This window comes from Dreissena polymorpha, chromosome 4 (assembly GCF_020536995.1).
Source record: "Dreissena polymorpha isolate Duluth1 chromosome 4, UMN_Dpol_1.0, whole genome shotgun sequence".
Taxonomy (NCBI): Eukaryota; Metazoa; Mollusca; class Bivalvia; order Myida; family Dreissenidae; genus Dreissena; species Dreissena polymorpha.
In genome coordinates, this window is record NC_068358.1 from 12,567,291 (window position 1) to 12,587,620 (window position 20,330).

Here is a 20,330-nt window from a genome sequence, read left to right on the forward strand (position 1 = left end):
ATTCATCAAACTTATTAAAGAAAAACACTAAATGTATCATGCTAAAGAAAGATAATGAATCAATCGTGTTCTTAGAATACAATGACCTAAACGTTTAAATCAAAGACATTGCATCGAGCTCCCTAATCAAAGACAGTGTATAAGTCGTTTTAATGAAATACGGTAAAACAAACATGCCCATAGAAAACGGTGCATTCAAATAAATTAATTGAATTTAAACATTTTCCCAAACGCTGCATCATTCGCGTTCAGTGTAATATACATGATTTACTCTGTGTTGTAAAAAACTAAAGCATATAGAAGATAAAAAATAATAAAACAAAAGCAACGTGTATAACGTTTGTACTTGTATTACATGTTATTGTTTATTAAAGTTTAATTGAGCTCTAATTCGATTTCATAAAATCATTAAAACAGGAAACGTTACACATATTTTGTCTACGGTATATCGACGGTTATTTATATATCAACGTTGATGTTCAGAAACAAAACCTTTTGATAGGGTCAATTAACTGAGGAGTGTTTTTAATATTAATTGTATTGAAATACGGGTCAAATAAATAATGATATGTTGTGTGATTCACACATGCGTTAGTCGGAAAATGGCTTATCCTGTGTAATTTTAGTGGGTAAACGTACCGATAAATTTTGTTCTAAATTGATTCCAAAATTATTGCCTTTTTTATAAACAAGAATATTTATCAAATATATCGAAACTAAAATTAGTGCGTCATCAAAGTCAAATTCGGGGTGGTATTTCAAGTTTGAAAATTGTTATTCGAAACAAGCATACATGATTAAAATCACGATGACATTTGCAATATATTTGGTATAACTAATACGCAATTTTCTACCTAAACCTCTTCATTTTACGCCGTTGATTGTTCGTTAGTGTCGATATACCATAGTTAATAAATATATCACTGTTCTACATTTATTTAAGAATTGTCTTACATATTTTCACGGGTATCGCAACGGCTTTAACAGCTGTTATTTAATATATTAAGGATCTGACATTATACAGTATTTTGTTTCCACTAACATCGTATAAATCTGTCAAAGTCTAATTCAACATTCTTGCTAAAACTTATTTAATTTAACTTAAAGTTTATTAAAGCGAGATTATACGATTTTGTCAAATATTTAATAATTTATGTAAAACGTATAAAAAACGTATTTAACATATATTTCAATATAAATTAAAATAAATGTTAAGAAGAACATGCGTCGAAAAATGCTAAATAAGCCAGATATTTAATTCCTAAATCGAAAATGTCTGTACAGTCGAATTCGCCAGCCTGTAAATCATACATGTACGATGTGAATCTAAATTTAGTTTAACGGTTCATTTTAAATTCCTGAAACAATATCTATTCATACGACACACGAACACTAACTAAAAAGACGTATGCTTCGGTTATTGTAAGAAAATATGTACGAAATATATTCTTCACAATCGGCTCGGGACGCTAATTTTCTCTTTGATGCATTTTAAGAAATTCGTCTTCAATGTATATTTTGTCTTGCCTATTTTATGCTATTGTAACATATTTTATCAATTTATTACAATTTAACACATATTAAAAATCGTATAATCTCGCTTTAAGCAAATTTGATGTAATGTGGCTAAAATGATCATAAACTTAATAGTTATTTTAGTGAATTTAGATTAACTTGTAAGACTGAAACAAATAGGGTCGACAAACATTTTAACGTTTACGCCTTACACATCATCCACCGTTATATACACTGCAATAGACCGGAACATGATAAAAGTTACACTGCAATAGACCGGAACATGATAAAAGTTACACTGCAATAGACCGGAACATGATAAAAGTTACACTGCAATAGACCGGAACATGATAAAAGTTACACTGCAATAGACCGGAACATGATAAAAGTTACACTGCAATAGACCGGAACATGATAAAAGTTACACTGCAATAGACCGGAACATGATAAAAGTCTGCGATACATTCCGTTTACGACTTCCACGTGTACATTTTATTTAACTATGTTTGTTCTTAAGACTTACACATTAAGTCTGTGTACTAATACAAAACGTATCGATGTGTATGTATGCATGGAAGTGTAAACGGGGCCCATAACAGACGAGGTGCCATATACATTACACTTTAACTTTGTTATAAAACCTTATTCGATAGAATCTTCTTTAAATATGGTATTTAATCAGTGTTAGTGTAGTAGTTTGCTCAGTTATTACAATTATATTTCCATACATGGCACATTCATTGCAAGATAAACTGGTAGTAATTTTTTAATTGTTCGGGTTACAAATTATGTACGAACATAAAGCTGCTTCAGATAGATACTTAATATACCAGGCTATATAATGGGCAACGTAACGCTCAACCCAGTTTTGTGATGAAATTGTTCCAAAAGTGTAACCACTTCGTTGTGTGTCAGTGGCGGTTGTAATTCACGTTCAGGTGTTAATGCTGGTGAGGGCAGGTCATGATTCAGTGGAATAGCCTGGTGTAATGAGCATCTATCTCAGGCACCTTCATGTTCCGGCCTATTAGCAGGTGTAGCGACTTGGACATTAACTATGTCCCGAATTTCAGCTTGACGTCCTAAATTGGTATCACCGCTCAAGTCGCAAACGTGACTTATTTGAGCAGTCGTTGGACGTTGCGCACGATCGTTGTTTGCACACCATGAGGTGGAGAGAGGCTGCTTGACATGCGTTTGTTCCGATGTTTCATCCGCAGAAACTTAAAAAAAATAAATAAAGATTTCAATACAATATTGTTAATCAAACCAAGTCGAATGAAGCATTTTTATTACGATAATTATTTTTTGTTCCAGGACCAACGTCTTTTATTTAAGCATACTCATACAACTCTAAAATACAAAACAAAAATATGCCAAAAAACTATAACATACACATATAGAAGAAATACAAATAGTAAAAAAATATAACAGTATTTTTATAAACATTTTTTTGTTTATTAGCGAAGTCATTAATGTAAAACATGCAAAATAATAATAATCAAGTTTATTAAGTTCGTCATTAGTAATTACCTTAAACATACGTTTGAAATACAAAATAAATTTTGTATTAAAACATTTAAAGGTTTATACACAAAAGGTGGAACTTATTCAGAATTGTACACGTCTACATAGGTTCTAAAAATAAGAAACCGTGCATCACTTCATAAATATTAGAGCGTGAGTAACGTTTTAGGGGATTTTGTTATCCACACGAGGCTTAACATTCATATAATTATTGCCACACAATGCAACTACTAAATGGTACATAAGGCACAAAGAGATATGCATATGTTTGTAAATGGAATTACATAATGCATGCATTAAATTCTTTATATTGATTGTTTGTATTAAACTGTCTTAGGATAGTATATTTGCAATTGTGATTTGTGAGTTGAAGATAATCGTGCACAAACAAACGATTAACGAGAACTTAAAATATTGGTCATGTTTTAAACTATCTACAATAAACATGTTAACTTTAAAACAACCACTCATAAAAAAGTACCCTTTGGTCGATGAGTCACGCTAATTGACTTTGATTTTTTTAATCACGAACATCTAGAGTGCCAAACACCGAAATTACACGATTTGAAAATTACCATGGGCGAAATTCACGAAAATTCTTGTATTTTTGTATACGAACTGTTCTTAAAAATTAGCATAAGTGAAGTATATTCCTTATGAATGAACACGTTGTTTGTATCCACAAAGCCGATTTACCACGATTATTTATTTGGTATTCCATAATGTTTGTTAATGTTTTTTTCTACGTAAAATCGTATTCGCATAAGAAATATTTTCATATACATAATTAAAAGCAGAAACAACCATTACAGGTTTCAATCATTTAAAACCCGTGTAAAAGTGTAAATATTGATTAATAACTGATAATTTTTGCTTACAAAATGAGTTTTTTCACTATGAAATTTATATCCCATGGGATTTTTGCATTTTCCCATGGGATTGTTTTTTCCCATGGGATTTGTTTTAATGGGAATACCTTTCCCATAATTTGAAGATGGAATTTTTTTTATATTTTTTAGTAATATAAAAATCCAATTTTTTCAAAAGGAAAAACAATAACATGAGAACGAATTTATTATTTTTAGGCATGTATTCATGTAATTGCATAATGTTGATCATCATCATTACCGCCGCCGTCGTCGCCGCCGCCGTCGTCGTCGTCGTCGTCGTCGTCGTCGTCGTCGTCGTCATCATCATCATCATCATCATCATCATCATCATCATCATCATCATCATCATCATCATCATCATCATCATCATCGTCATCGTCATTGAGATCGTGATCCTTCATTTATCATTATGATCAAAATCATTACAATCATTATCAACGGTATCAGCAGCAACAGCGGATAATGATCATCATCGCCACCATCATCTATCAGTAAGGCATTTTTGCATTCGCTAAAATGATCGCTATATCTAAACCCATTTAGTGTCAAACACAAACACTATTATCTTACTATTTTATACTATTTTAATCTTACTGTCATGGAAAGGAGGTTCAGGTCTCGTCCAGGGCGTTGCAAGACGACCGCCTGAATCGCTTTTGGAACTGCTAGTGATCCCGAAACGTGATTCAAACCTTTCGCAGGGTATATTGTTTCCTGACGGATAACACTTGACCTCATCTCGCAGACAATCTTCCCCTTCAAAGCAAAGAAAAAATGACAGAGTTAATAACGTCATCGTTAAATCATCATAATTTTCCTCCTCCTCCTCCTTCTCCTCATCATTATTCTCTTCATCACGATCATCACAATCATCACAATCATCATCATCATCATCATCATCATCATCATCATCACCATCACCATCATCATCTTCTCCTTCTTCTTCATCACCATCATCATCATCATCATCATCATCATCATCATCATCATCATCATCATCATCATCGATATCGATATCGTGATCCTTTCATTCATCAATCTGATAAAAACCATTATAATCATTATCAACGGTATCAGCAGCAACAACGGAGAATGACCATCATTGCCACCATCATCAATCAGCAAGGATTTTTTGCACTCGCTAAAATGATCGCTTTATCTAAACCAATTTCAATTCAAACACAAACACAATTTAATCAGTATTTAAATCTTACTGCCATGTGGAGGATGTTCAGGTCTCTTCAAGAGCGTTGCACCTGGACCGCCTGAATCGCTCTCGGATAAGCCATTTATCCCGAAACGTGATTCAGACCTTTTACACGGTGTATAGTTTTCTGCAGGATTTCGCAAGACCTCATTTCGCAGACACCCCCCTTCCAAGAGAAGAAATATTGACTTAGTTTATAACGTCACAATCTTCATCGTCATCGTGATCATTATCATAATTACAATAATAATAATAATAATAACAATAATTATCAGCATCAGCAGCAGTTGCAGAAGTAACAGCGTCATCATCATCATCATCATCATCGAGATCGATATCGTGATCCTTCATTCATCATTAAGATCAAAATCATTATAATCATTATCATCGGTATCAGCAGCAACAGCGGAGAATGATCATCATCGCCCAATCCTCAATCGGTAAGTAATTTTTGCACTCGCTAAAATGATCGCTATATCAACACCCATTTGGGGTAAAACAAAAACACCATTTAATCACTATTTTAATCTTACTGTCATGGAAATGAAACTCAGGTCTCGTCCAGTACGTTGCACGCGGACCGCCTGAATCGCTCTCGGAACTGCCATTGATCCCGAAACGTGATTCAGACCTTTCACACGGTGTATTGTTTCCTGCCGGATTACACCTGACTTCATCTCGCAGAAAATCTCCCCCTGCCAAGCAAATACAATTTGACTGAGTTTATAACGGCATCGTCAAATCATCATCATCATCATCATCATCATCATCATCATCATCATCATCATCATCATCATCATCATCATTTAAATCGATATCGAGAGCCTTCATTGATCATCATGATCAAAATTATTACAATCATTATCATCGGTATCAGCAGCAACAGCGGAGAATGATCATCATCGCCACCATCGTCAATCAGTAAGGCATTTTTGCATTCTTAAAAAGGAAAGTACTGACAGTACTGGTGTGACGATGCTTTTGATGGATATAAAAGACTCAATTTAAGTTTATCTACATCACCACAATTGTGTATGTGTGTACAAAAATTTTTGGTGCGAAAAAAAATGTGTACGAAAAAAATTGGTAAAAAAAATTATGCCCAAAAAAATTGGGTACGAAAAACAATTTGGTTACGAAAAAAATAGGGTACAAAAAAACATTTGGATACGAAAAAAAAAATTGGGTACGAAAAAATTTGGTAGGACAAATTTTGGGTACGAACACAATGGGGGGTACGGGGAAGTAGTACCCTTGGGGAACTTGACCCATTTAGCGACACTGGGAGGCGTGTTACATTCTCGATCAAATATAACAAGAAATATCTTTAAAAAGATATTCGACGTGTATTTTCTGTACCACTTATCTTAAACAAGAGGGCCTGAAAGGCCCAAAGTCGCTCACCTGAGATTACACGATATTATTGGGACAAATCTTCTGACCAAGTTTCATGAAGAGCGGAAAATTAATGTGGCCTCTAGAGTGTGAACAAAGGTTTTAATATAGCCATATACGGAAAAAAGCCCCGCCCCCTGGTAGCCATGTTTTTCAACCAACCGGCATAATTTTTTAACGCATCCAAGAAATTATCGGGATGTATCTTCGGAAAAGTTTCATGAAGATCGGACAGTAAATGTGACCTCTAGAGTGTTAACAAGATTTTACAATAGCCATGTAAGGAAAAATGTCCCGCCCCTTGGAAGCCATGTTATTCAAGCAAACATAATCATTTTCGAACTCATCCAAAATATAATTTAGACCAATCGTCTGACCAAATTTCATGAAAATTGTACAATAAATATGGCGTCTAAAGTGTTAACAAGGTTTTACTATAGCTATTTATAGCCATATAAGGAAAAATGCCCCGCACCCGGTGGCCATGTTTTTAAAGCAACCAAAACCATTTTCAAACTCATCTAAGATATCATTGGAACAAATCTACTGGCCAAGTTTCATGATGATAGGAAAATAAATGTGGCCTCTAGAGTGTTAACAAGGTTTCACTTTAGCCATATAAGCAAAAATGCCCCGCCCCCGTGGTGGCCATGTTTTTCAACCAACCGGCATCATGTTCAAACTTGTCCAAGATGTTATTGAGATGAATCTTCTGACCGAGTTTCATGAAGATCAGACTATAAATGTGGCCTCTAGACTGTTAACAAGATTTTACTAAAGCAATATATAGCCATATAAGGAAAATTGCCCCGACCCTTGGCAGCAATGTTTTAAGCAAAGATTACCATAATGATTTTCAAAGTAATCCTAGATATCGTTGGGACAAATCTTCTGACCAAGTTTTATGAAGATCGGAAAATAAATGTGGCCTCTAGAGTGTTAACAAGGTTTTACAATAGCCATATAAGGAAAAATGTCCCGCCCCCTGGCGGCCATGTTTTTCAACCAACCGGCATCATTTTCGAACTCGTCCAAGATATTATTGGGATGAATCTTCTGACAAAGTTTCATGAAGATTGGACAATAAATGTGGCCTCTAGAGTGTTAACAAGATTTTACTATAGCAATATATAGCCATATTAGGAAAAATGCACCGCCCCTTGGCAGCCATGTTTTTCAAGCAAAGGTTACCATTTTCGAACTCTTCCAAGATATCATTAGGACAAATCGTCTAGCAAGTTTCATGAAGATCGGAAAATTAATGTGGCCTCTAGAGTGTTAACAAGGTTTTACTATAGCCATAAAAGGAAAAATGCCCCGCTCCATGGCGGCCATGTTTTTCAACCAACCGGCATCATTTTCAAACTCCTCCTAAATATCATTGAGATGAATCTTCTGACCAAGTTTCATGAAGATTAGACAATAAATGCGGCTTCTAGATTGTTAACAAGATTTTACTATAGCCATATACCATATAAGGAAAAATGCCCCGCCCCTTGGCAGCCATGTTTTTCAAGCAAGCATAACCATTTTCGAACTCATGCAACATATCATTGAGACCAATCTTCTGACCATATTTCATGAAGATTGGACAATAAATGTGGCCTCTAGAGAGTTAACAAGGCAAATGTTCACGCCGCACAACGCACGACGGACAAAAGGCGATCACAAAAGCTCACCAAGTGCACGTTGCGCTCAGGTGAGCTAAAAACGTTCTGTTACAGTAAAACGTTATTGGGTTATAACATTACGTTACTTAACAGATATATTTAAAACTTGATATGCTCTTTAATTACACCATGCCATTTAATTTCACATGTATATCATAGCAAACTTTATATTTCGTTGTTTTCTTTCCTACGTTAATGATGTTAAGTGTGCGGATGTCATTTTACATGCCCTTGTGCATGAACATATAATTTTTCTCTTTGATTATTGTTTTATCTCTATATCAATACGCTTAGGCATGTTTGTTCGTACGGCAATAATATCATGATGATTTCCGAAAGTAGGCATGAGCACATAGTCGAATACGACTTGAATACGTGAGTTCGCCCATGAACACATGGTAAGGTTAACTAACTCTCAGCGATATGACCTAATATGTGTTTAAAACAGCAAACAATATCCAACAAACGAATGAATTATCAAACATAGTATGTGCACTGATGTGGCTCTGTAAGTTCTGTTCGAAAAGTTTATTAAATATGCAAAATGAGAAAGCACGCATAAGAGCGAGTTTCATAGATATCGTATGGCTATTATGCTGTTTATATACTATACTCGCTATAACGTTTACAAACGGCAGGTTCGAAAAAAATTCGTTTTCTTTACACTCATAATCGCGTTAAACGTTAATTATACAAGTTTTCATTCGCAATGTATGTACAGATTCACGACAAATGTCAAATACAATACAGACAGTACATAGTTATTTCATTGATTTTTACATATAATGGATGAATATAACTGATTCAAAATTAATGTTTTCAAACTATTATTAAATCTTTTTCCCAGAATATACTGTCCTATTTATAGCTGAGCTTCCTTTACCCTTTATCAATGATAATCAGCGAGGTATGCCGATTAGAAAAATCGAGATAGCTCAATCGGACTGGCTCGGTCTTTTACAGTCGCCATTGTCAAGAATGTGTTCATGGTATGATAACTTAGACGAGCTGCTTCGCAGCATCGTCAATGATCGCTATATCTAAACCCATTTAAGGTCAAACACAACCACTATTTTATTACTAATTTATTCTTACGGTCATGGGAAGGAGGTGCAGGTCTCGTCCAGGGCGTTACAAGCGGACCGCCTGAATCGCTCTCGGAACTGCCATTGATCCCGAAACGTGATTCAGACCTTTCACACGGTGTATTGTTTCCTGCCGGATAACACCTGACTTCATCTCGAAGGCAATCTCCCCCTTCAAAGCAAAGAAAAATTGACTGAGTTAATAACGGCATCGTGAAATCATCATAATTCTCCTCCTCCTCCTCCTTCTCCTCATGATGATGATGATGATGATGATGATGATGATTATGATCATCATCATCATCAAAAATATCATCATCATCATCATCATCATCATCATCATCATCATCATCATCATCATCATCATCATCATCATCATCATCATCATCATCATTATCATAATCATCATCACCACCACAATCATCATATTAATATTCATCATCATCATAACTACCATTATCTTCACGCATTTAAATTATTGGGGTATAAACTGTTATCTTTAATGGAAAACATTTTCAAATAATGGATTCACAAACTGGTTTGTTTTTGAGAAGAAAACCGAGATGAGTTAAGACAATGTACACATTTTCCGCTGAAGCAATTGAATTTTAATATTAACATCACCGGAAAAAACTTTGCGAAACCTAAATTTCGCAAACTTAATTTCCTTTTTCTTTAAGATTTGCCTGCTTGAGATAAAGTATGCAAAAGAAGTCGTATTTGTGATTAATAACTGATTATAAAAATTATGTTTATTTATCTCATCCCATAAAATTTAATGACACAGTTCGTCTTTAGTTCACTTTGCTTTAATAGAAATCCCATAAATCCCATGAGACCGAACATCTTATGGGGAACAAATCTCATGAGAAAACGAAACAACCCCATCGGATAGGGTATTTTGAACAACAAATGTTTACTAAAAAAAAGTTGAAAATGTATATAAAAATACTCAATATATGATCGCAAGGGAGCATTGTATCGCAAACTGTATATCAAATATGACTATCTTAAATGACAAAAGATACATATATTTGCGAACTTTCGGTTTCACAAAGATTTTCAGGTGGTCGTTTATAGAAAGTTGATCCTTATGGTCTACCTACATCATTGATGAAACCAACCGATGGAAATTTCTATGACATTTCACACAAATCAAAAAACACTTCAATAGTATGTGTTTTAGAACATGTTGTGAGAAACAAAAGTAACAATAGGGTCATGTGCTCTAAGGAACTCACCTGTGACACAAGGATTAATGGTTTTAAAGCACAAACCTGCGTCCCAGGTTGAAAATAGTAAAAGTTCTTTATACAACTTAAATTTTATATTATATGTACCTTCTAAATTTTATTTCGGCTGAGTAATCTTCAGAAAAACAATTCTGACATGTTTATGAAGATTGGACGAAAACGTGACTATAAGAGTGTTAAGATATTTTATTTAAAATGATCAAGTGAGCTAGTTTTTAAGTCCCCATTACCCAGTTTCTATCTCAGTCATGATTTTATTGGGACAAATGTTCTGACCAAGTTTCATGAAGATAAGCCAGTCAATGTGGCAAAAAGAGCGTTTCACGACACCATACAATAAACCCCAACCCCAATCCCGCCCACCTCCTGGCCGCAATGTTTTTGAACAAATTAAAAACCATTTACACTTATCCGAGATTTCATTAGAATAGATGTTCAGTAAAATACAGCATCATCTGCAAACAATAATAAATAAATATATAGCTGGTCTAACGTTATCATGTGTTCATTGATTTAACTTTAAAGAGGTCGTTAGCGAAAAGAGAAAAAAAGTAATAGCGAGATTTTCTACACTTGCAATAATCCAACTTCGCAATTAAAGAAATCCGACAACGTCCCCATATGTTTACACATAATTTCACTACATCGTACATCGACCGAATAATATTTAACCATTTACCGTTAATGCCGCTCTTAATAAGCTTGTACCATAGTCCGTTTCGATAAATTGAATCATAGCATTTCATTAGCCCAATATAGCAACCGTATAGTTTCTGGTTACTACTAAGTTGTCTATGAAAGCCTTCAGAAAAAAATAGCATTGAATGTGTTATAGTTAGATTTGAATCCGAAGTGTGAGCTTATTGTTTAGAATAGCCCACCTTTTAAGTCGTTCGTTTATGACAACTGTAAACAATTTGGCAAAACAGCTCACTTATGTTATACTTCGATAGTTGTTTGGGTCAAATGATTCACTTTTTTTGAAAATATAAAGATCTATAACTACTCCCTTTGACATTTTCGAAATGACTGTTTTTCATGAATATTGTTAAATAATATTTCCAGTGGTGTATCAAGGACCTCCTTTCCTACTTTAAAATATTCGTATGTAATATTATCAACTGAATGAGATTTCCCAATAATTGTATTGCCTTTCGAGTTTCTTCCTTTGTAAATAAACTTTCCAACTCTTCAAATGTCCATGACTTCATGTTTTTTTGTAGTGTGACGTGATACATAGTCGTTAATATATCCTTCTTCGTTACTTATATTTAAATGAAGAAAACGTTTAAAAATGTTCAATAAAGCATCGATATTTTCACCAGATTTATTAAATTACTCCTTTTTAAAAAGTTTCCAAAATTCCTTTGGGTTTTCAGATCGCATTTAATTCATTTTGTTAAAATAACACTTAGAGTGTCTGCACTGATACGTATAATCTTGTTTCGCTGTAAGCATCGCTGTAAGCATCGCGAGTCTACTATGAACATCTGTATACAAGTTGAACGTGTTTAGCTTCTCAATATATATATTTTTGTTTACATTCACTATAAAATCATTTGTTATTTGTGTTTGAAAACTGTGAGCATTTATGCTGTTTTCGAGCCATTTTAAAGTATTTATCTCCATATTTATTAACAACAATGTAAATCGGCCGACATTTTTCATCCGAATCTAGATTGTTTTTTTATTAACATAGGTCATGGCATAAGCGATTAACTCCTGTTGTTATATCCGTTAAAACACATCACTTTAATTATTATCCCATTTAACGTAATAGCTTACAGCGTTTATTACATCACACATTGCGATTAAATCGCTATTTTCATTCAAACTGGTAATGACGTATATTCTACTCGTATTCATTCGCCCGCATTAACGAACCGTCTTGGGGGTCGGGCTATGGTTGTGAAATTTCTCGCAAGTAGTAAGAAACATGGATACAAATTGAATATGATAGTGATGATGAAGAATTTACTGCTAAACCGCACATGTATGAGACGGATTTCAGTGTGTGTTTTCTGAATCTTACTCGGGCAGCGAAAAATCTTTTGACGATGCTCAATATTACCATCGTGTTGGGAATAAATAATTATCTTACTTGAGTTAATGCCCATGCCGGAAACAAAACACAATTTTAATTTTGATATCGTTGATCGTAATTCAACAATGCGATCGCGTTGAATATGACGTTGTACGGCACATAATTATCGACATAAAACGGATATTTGGAAGATTTCTGAATGGATTTATTGAAACTTCAAGTACAACATGCGAAATAATAAGGTAATGAAATTAAAACAAGGGCATTGTGTAGGTAACAGGGGGAAGGATGGAACACTGGTGCAACAGGGTGTGGCACCCCTGTGTAAGGACCTAGTATTATAGCGATTATTGGCTATGAAAAAAGTTGATTTAATTTTGGGAGGTCTAATTTCTTATCTGATACCGCAATGTGTCTGCAATTATCAACTTGAGATGTATCCGCTGACATATTTCAACACCCAAATAAGAATAAACTACACGACACCATCTCTATGGAATAACACAATGCGCTGGTAACTTGTTTTAATTTGAGATCTTGCGTATGTAATTGTTAATGATATTTGCGGAGGATAAGACAATAAGACCTTAAATTTAATCCAAATACTTAAAAGTAATGAGAAATCCGAATTCAATGCAATAAATACTAAAATTAATGATACATGCACAACACCCTTAGCATATTATATATTTCATTGTGAATATTTTAATTTAACACAACTGAATGGTGTTAGAAAGCAATATATATTGCATTTATACTATTCCAATCGCCATTAAAAACATTTGTTACTAGTCTGTGTAGTGAACAGTTAATTATTTGGGTTAAATATCAATATTAGTAAGATTTCATATTTTTTATCTAATAAATTCTTATAAGTTGAGAAAATAAAACGGATAAGCACACTAAATATTGTTGAAGACCCAGTCCATAACCCGATTTAGTTATAAGTTGAGTGTAGTTGCCATTTTATAGTTGTTATATTGATACATATATTATTTCTTAATAATAAGCAAATGGTTCAAATAACGTTTCTATTGTTACCAAACCATTGATATGTACATGCTTATGAAACACAGTGACATTTTGAAGTAATTTGTGTATGACATCAACATAAAGGCGTAACAATAATGCGTTTCCGTATTTCTAGTTATTCTTATGCATAAACAATATTGTCCCGCAATTTAAACAAATATGAAAAGCATTTTCAATTTTGAAATCCGGTCAGGTCCTTTTTTCTTGATTTGGGGAAATGGCATGGCCTTCCGTATTGTGGAAAAATAATCGACGAAATTGAAAAAGGAGAAGACATTTCCCATAGTAAACTTAAAATAAAAATTGCATCAATTTAAAGACATTATTATAGGGGAGGGCCTTCCTCTTCGGGGAAGGGGCCTACATACGGCTCTACATAAAGAGTGTGCATTTTGTAGTTTTCCGGACGCTCAATGCACCCAAAGGCACACCGAACAATGTCGAATAATGTTTGTCAAGCAAAATCAAAACAAATTTCAACACACGCTTTAAATAAAACTTAAAGAACAACTAACAAACTCACACGATACTGATTGTCGCTTAGCTCGAAATGTTCAAGCTTAAATGCGTTATCAAAATGGACGAACTTCCGTCATGCGCGTTGGGTCGAGTTTACATTATCACCTAAACATATAGCAGAAATACCCGAGAGGATTACGGAAGTGGCCGATCAACAAAATGATCGGTTATAGTATCAGAATATTTGTTCCATGATTTCAATCGTTTTAGGATATTTTTATATATAAAATAGCATATTTCGTAATAATCATGACAGTTCAACGTTAACTCAATTTAATGATGATACCCAAATAGTACACATATGGTCATTTTAATTTTGCTATGATTGTCGTAACGATCCATATGTCGTAGAAGTGTTCATCTTCAAGTATCGTAGAGGTCAACTATGCATTGTACTTAGCAAATACTACACCTTTGACAGGGTTTGTAATCTACATTGATTTGATGGGGTCCGCAGGAGTCTGGTGGTTAATTTGAACAATACCGTTTTGTCCCTTGTGTTTTTTTAAGTATATTTCTGAATATTTTTAAATACTCGTTTAAATGATATCGTTTGACCACAGTTTGGTATGTTTTGATCCACGTACATTAGCACACACGAAGAGACCTAATCGTACAACGAAGCTGCATATAAAATACGTAACCACGGGGTTTATGGTTTCAGAAGATAAGTTTGTTTTCACTATTAACAATATATTAAAAGTTTCGTCATTTATAATAAGCCAATATAACACACTATGGAAAGATTGCAAGGAAAACAGTATTTAACAAGTCTCTTTAACTTTTCAAATAAGCAATTGAAAAACAACGTGTGAAGTCATTTACCTACCACTTCATTATGTATATTGGGGATGATACAATGCAAACAGGTTAATTACATGTATTACCTCTTTGCAGACGCTTCTTCTCTGAAAAAAGAGGAAACAATAAATTAATATGTATGCATCATCAATGCAATACGTATCATTACATGAATGCCATTAACTCTGCCTTTCACGTTCGTAATGATTTATATATAATACATGATCAAGGACGGAGCAACGTATTAACCAAAAATTAACTTAAACCCTATACTTATCCTTATCTGATAAGTATGCGTGTCCACATCAATACAATACAGACGCCCTATTTTATATCCTTATGAACAGTTAAATTCTTAATATATTTCGATTACAAACATGTCTTAAATAGGATCGTTTTAAAATTGTTATAAAGGCGTATGCAACAATGGCTAAAATAAAAGGTAAAGCGTTTGTTAATTATATTGTCAACACGCGCCATTTAAGTATAGCACGTTGACTCCAAAGAATAATTTGTTGTGAATAAATTTACTCCTGAATCATATCATCTATGCCGGTCACTTGGCAGCAAAACAATTTAAACGTAATCCTATGTTAAATTGTAAAATACTTAATTTCTTTATGCCATGCCGCCATAAGCAGTATTAAATCGGCTCTACGAAAGATTTCAAGCGACCAAGTCCTGTGGATTCAATATGTAGAAATAAACTGTGGACATATTGCAAAGTTCAAACTGTTTTGTGGTTTTGGATTTCATGGGAATTAAGATTTTTAAAACGCCGAGGCGAATAAGGGTTTATACAAAATCACTCCTTCAATTTTAAATTTGTAACTTTGTACAGGACAACTACACGATGGCATACAACCAAATATAAACCTCACGTACTCATGTCATAGAAAAACAAATTCAAAGTTATTTGTTAAGTCTCTTTGGGTTAACCCCCAGGTAGTGGTTTGCAAGGCACACTTTGTAAAGGAATACATACATAATAACAAACCTCTGTACTACAAAAACATACAACAACACATAAATTGTTTGCAATTACCATCTTTCTAATTCATACCAATTACTTAAGCGACTTAGTTAAAGCAAGCGGAAAGGCTCCATAAAGAGTTTGACAAACTTAAGAAGAAAAGCGTTCTTAAGAACACGTAAGTGTGGCAATGTGTCGATGCTCGGTCCATTATGTCTAATAATATTCTAACAAATAATTCAGTATTTGACCAAGTTTTGTTGTGACTTACCACTTTAAAAACAATTGTAAAATAAGATAGAACAGCTGAACATTTTAAATGAAGATTGAGAGGACAACAAACTGTTAGTGAGTTTGCATATAAAGTATATATTAACCATGTAACAACAATATGTAGTTAACAGAGAGACGATATATATAAAAATATGTGTCTTGTTGTTTAAGAGACAGAACGTGTTTAATTGATTATATAATACGAATGTAAAAAACAATTAGACAGTCGCGTTGAGTCTAGCTTTTACCCCCTATTGATTTATTTAAACAATATATTTTATCGTCAATATTTAGGGCTACATATCTAGAATTAGAATTAAACAACTCTCGACACTTTTTGTTACATACACAGATAACTATATTTAAAAGTGCGAACATTGGAGAAAACTTACCTTCTCGGCGAAACTCCGACAACGAAAATAAAAGACAAAATAATGTAAAAAATGTTTTCTCAGGTTGTATATGATATATTAAAAAACACCCATATTGTGAGCACGAACCGGACTGAGGAGTTATGTGCGTTTTTTATAAAAAGTTGCAACCACAAATGAACGGTAAAACAAACTGGCGAAAAGTATACTAGGGGTGAAAACGTGTGTGCAAGAATTGAACTTAAAGCAAAAGTTAGTATTAGTGTCAAGCATTTTTAAATAGTATGTCAAGGCAGGAAATGGACATTCAATTAGACTTATGCAACAGAAAATCGTCTTCATACTAAAATATACAATTATTATCAGGTCTGATATATAGACAGCTGTTCATTATAGCAAACAGTGAAATTCGAGAAGCTTTATCAGACGAAAAATTCAACGTGAACTACAATTTACCAACACCCGCATGTTATGAAACATGTAAGGCCCTTATCTTTATTTGCATGTCTTGTCAACATTGTATTTAACCGCTAACCTTATTGAATAAATATTAATAGCAAATTTAACATGTAATGACATCTCTGCAAGCGTTCAAAAGAAAAAATAGTTTGTAAATTATTGTGCGCTAATGTGTATCTGCATGAAAACACATGTGTTCTAGTCACTAACATACCATTTGATTATTATAATTGTGAGTGATTAATTGCAAATATGGATATTAAATGTTCTACCTCTTTGACGACGTTTGTCCGCTGTAAGAGAAAGGTATAATTAAATTAACATCGAGGTATTTTCTAGGCTTACATAACAAACATGTAACTGTTTACGTAGACTGCGATGTATACATAACGTAATAATATGGATCGATGTTTATGTTCAAGTTGTCATTGTTTCCCTAAAATAGGAAAGCCCAATTAAAATTATTTAGTATTTGGGCTGATTTCCATACGTCCATATCCTTGTCCGTTCTAATCAGCATCAGTGTCCACATTAACACAATAAAGATCATTTTGATAAATCCGTTTTTACCGTTGAATATTTTTTATATATTTTTCTGAACACAAATGTCTAAAAGATATGTGCCTTGAGATTGTGCTAAAAAAATATTTCTTTATATTTTATAAAATCGTTCGAACACATGGGTTTGATAATTTTTTACCGCATTTGAATGAATTGAAAAAAACAACAACACATATTTACAACTAAGTTCCATTCCAAATAGTTCACCTAAAGGTTTCTTGGTGTCAGAAAATACGATCGTTTTAAACAATTTAGATATGTTATGTCAATTGTTTAACAATCTTCTCTTTAGCCCTTCATATACGCGTAACGAACATGCCCTAGTGTTTCTCCCAGTTTATTTACTAATATGATCTTTACAAAATATTATGCGCTAAAGTGAAATTGCAAACATGGTAATTTAAAATTTTACCTTTTTTAAGACGACCTTGATGACGATTCCATTCTGTAAAACAAATGTATAATGAAATTACTTTAATCGAAAGTATTTTTTTATATAACTGTCAACTAAGTCAAGGCCCGCTTTTTTAAATAATTAGTATAAGTCACCTGCATTGAGAGATGGTATGTCAAAGACAAGCATACGGCCTTTGGTTTATTAACAAAGTCATAGTTAAATAAATCAAACATCTACACTTTAGAATCTCTATCAGGAGCGACATTCTATGTCTACAACACGTTGACTTCATCGTTGACTTTTTCCACTTTCATGAAATGTTTAACTTGACATAAGAGGAGAAAATGTTGAAGAGTATCACGTGAAAAAACGCTGTCCGTATGTTGAAGGTAAAAGCTTAAAGTAAAAAGGTAAATTTATGAGCGCTATTAAAACTTTGTCCATTCATCGACTAAAAATGACTTTATTGACGAAACCGTCTACAAGACATTTGAATGTGTTCATATAAGGAGAGAAATGATCTCTTTAGAGAACTGAACCTCTCTTTAATAGACATCAAAGGCATACTTAGTGGAATGTAAAATATACCAATTGCTTAGTATCGTTTCAGGCCCCAAGAAGCGTATAGGGTTTCATACCAGGGGTACGAAGGTCATACAATCATAAACATGGTTTCAAGGAAGGCATGAAGTAGCACTCAGGTTTTTTTTAAAGTATTGTTGAATATTTCTTGTCTGAGTTACATACCAATACTTGCGGTCACAGTAATAGTTATTGTTTGCTTTTGTTTATTGTCATAAAACAGACAAATTAGACAATTCTAAATATACACCATTTGTTTTAAATTAAAAACATGAATGCTTTTATTAGATATGATGTTGTTGGCATTTCTTTTTGTATGGCTTTGAAAATCTTATTTAGTTTTCAGTTATATATCAACAATGTGGAACTCCGGCTACGTCAGTCGATTAAGTTGTTTTATTAGCGTCCCGACGTATTTTTTGCAATGGACAATTAGCCAAACGGCATTCACTCTATTTACACGAATAAACGCACCCACACACTTATACAACTGTTTGATTTGCGCAATTAAACGATCAATGCAAAGAATAGATACTTTTTGTATAGGTCTATATGCGACTTGCACGCATACACGATGTGTGTAAAATGCACTGCATGTGTGTTTATTATAGAAAAGTGAAATAAAGATTGTAATACCACCAAGAGTTGAAACCAAACCTATACAAGAGGAATTTATTTAATCGCACGTTTGTTTTTACGTAATTTGGATAATGCAAAGGTTGAAACTTCAGACTCATCCTAGCTTATAAACAATCAATACTCATCTCGATACAAGGGTGGTAGTCATTGAACAGTGTAAGAGATCTTCCATAAATATCCTAGACTATATCTCATTTTGAATAAATTTTCGAGGACAACAAAAACACAACATGTCAAAATGGTTAAATTAATAAGTGTTGCTGATGGAGTAATGATGTCTCATGGTCAACTACTGTTATACCTGTTTGGTTATCATGTTACCTTGCAATTAGGCGGATTTAAGGCATATGACAAAATAAAACAAATGGAATAAGAAATCAAAATGTGTAATTATGCTCAAGCTATGTTTGTTTTGTGTAGAATGCAAAACAATAACACTTTCCTTGTGCGACCAACTTAATTTAACCGCTGCAATATTAAGAAACTACGAACGCTAAAATAAGAAACTATAAGGAAACTTAGAAACTAAAGGGACTGCTTTAAAATGGCAAATCAAACGAAATGCCTGCTGGCAATCCTTGCAATGTTGCAGAAATAATGTAAATCATCACCACACTATATTTTGAATTGCCAAAACAGGTGTTAATTAAAAGATGGTTTTCTGTGTTGATCATATATAAATGGTCGTATATAAACATTTACCCTTAAATTGTTTCTCTATTTAAATTTTATACGGTATTCGTTGGGCATATTAACAATGTTCAAAATGTGGAAGTTTTACAACACTTTTCAATATGAAATATTCCCTTAAATGTTTGGCTCAAAAGAAGCATGTCTGAAATAGAAGAATTGTTTTCACATAATTTCAGATACTATGTAAAGTATTGTTATAACCTTTATAAAAATAATGGTGTATGATAAATGCTTATGACAGTAACTCATAATGGTTTGTTTAATATATTATACATTTTTCATCCTCGGCCAGGTGAATCGCGATATAAATTTTCATATAAACACTTTTTCTAATGATTCCTATTAATATTTAATTCCAATCTACTGGCAGAGAATCAGTTGGTATCCCGTTATTGAATAATAATTATGCTTAATAACATGTTTTGCCACGTTTTTAAGTTTCTT

At 33.4% G+C, this 20,330-nt stretch overlaps 1 protein-coding gene across 6 annotated transcripts in view; it reads right to left on the reverse strand.

Moving 5' to 3' along the window:
- Positions 1-334: 334 nt before the first annotated feature.
- The window catches only part of LOC127877942 (uncharacterized), a 108,911-nt gene continuing 88,915 nt past the window's right edge, over positions 335-20,330 (reverse strand). For 5 of the 6 annotated variants that reach the window (XM_052424268.1, XM_052424271.1, XM_052424272.1 and 2 more), the window contains 8 exons: positions 17,988-18,020; positions 17,287-17,307; positions 15,025-15,045; positions 9,300-9,461; positions 5,673-5,834; positions 5,147-5,305; positions 4,527-4,688; positions 335-2,738 (listed from right to left, as the gene is read on the reverse strand). In XM_052424268.1, the coding sequence (XP_052280228.1) occupies positions 2,518-2,738; positions 4,527-4,688; positions 5,147-5,305; positions 5,673-5,834; positions 9,300-9,461; positions 15,025-15,045; positions 17,287-17,307; positions 17,988-18,020 (941 nt within the window). In that variant the 3' untranslated portion in view covers positions 335-2,517. The remainder of the gene's footprint in view (positions 2,739-4,526; positions 4,689-5,146; positions 5,306-5,672; positions 5,835-9,299; positions 9,462-15,024; positions 15,046-17,286; positions 17,308-17,987; positions 18,021-20,330) is intronic. The other variant, XM_052424273.1, reaches the window with a different exon arrangement.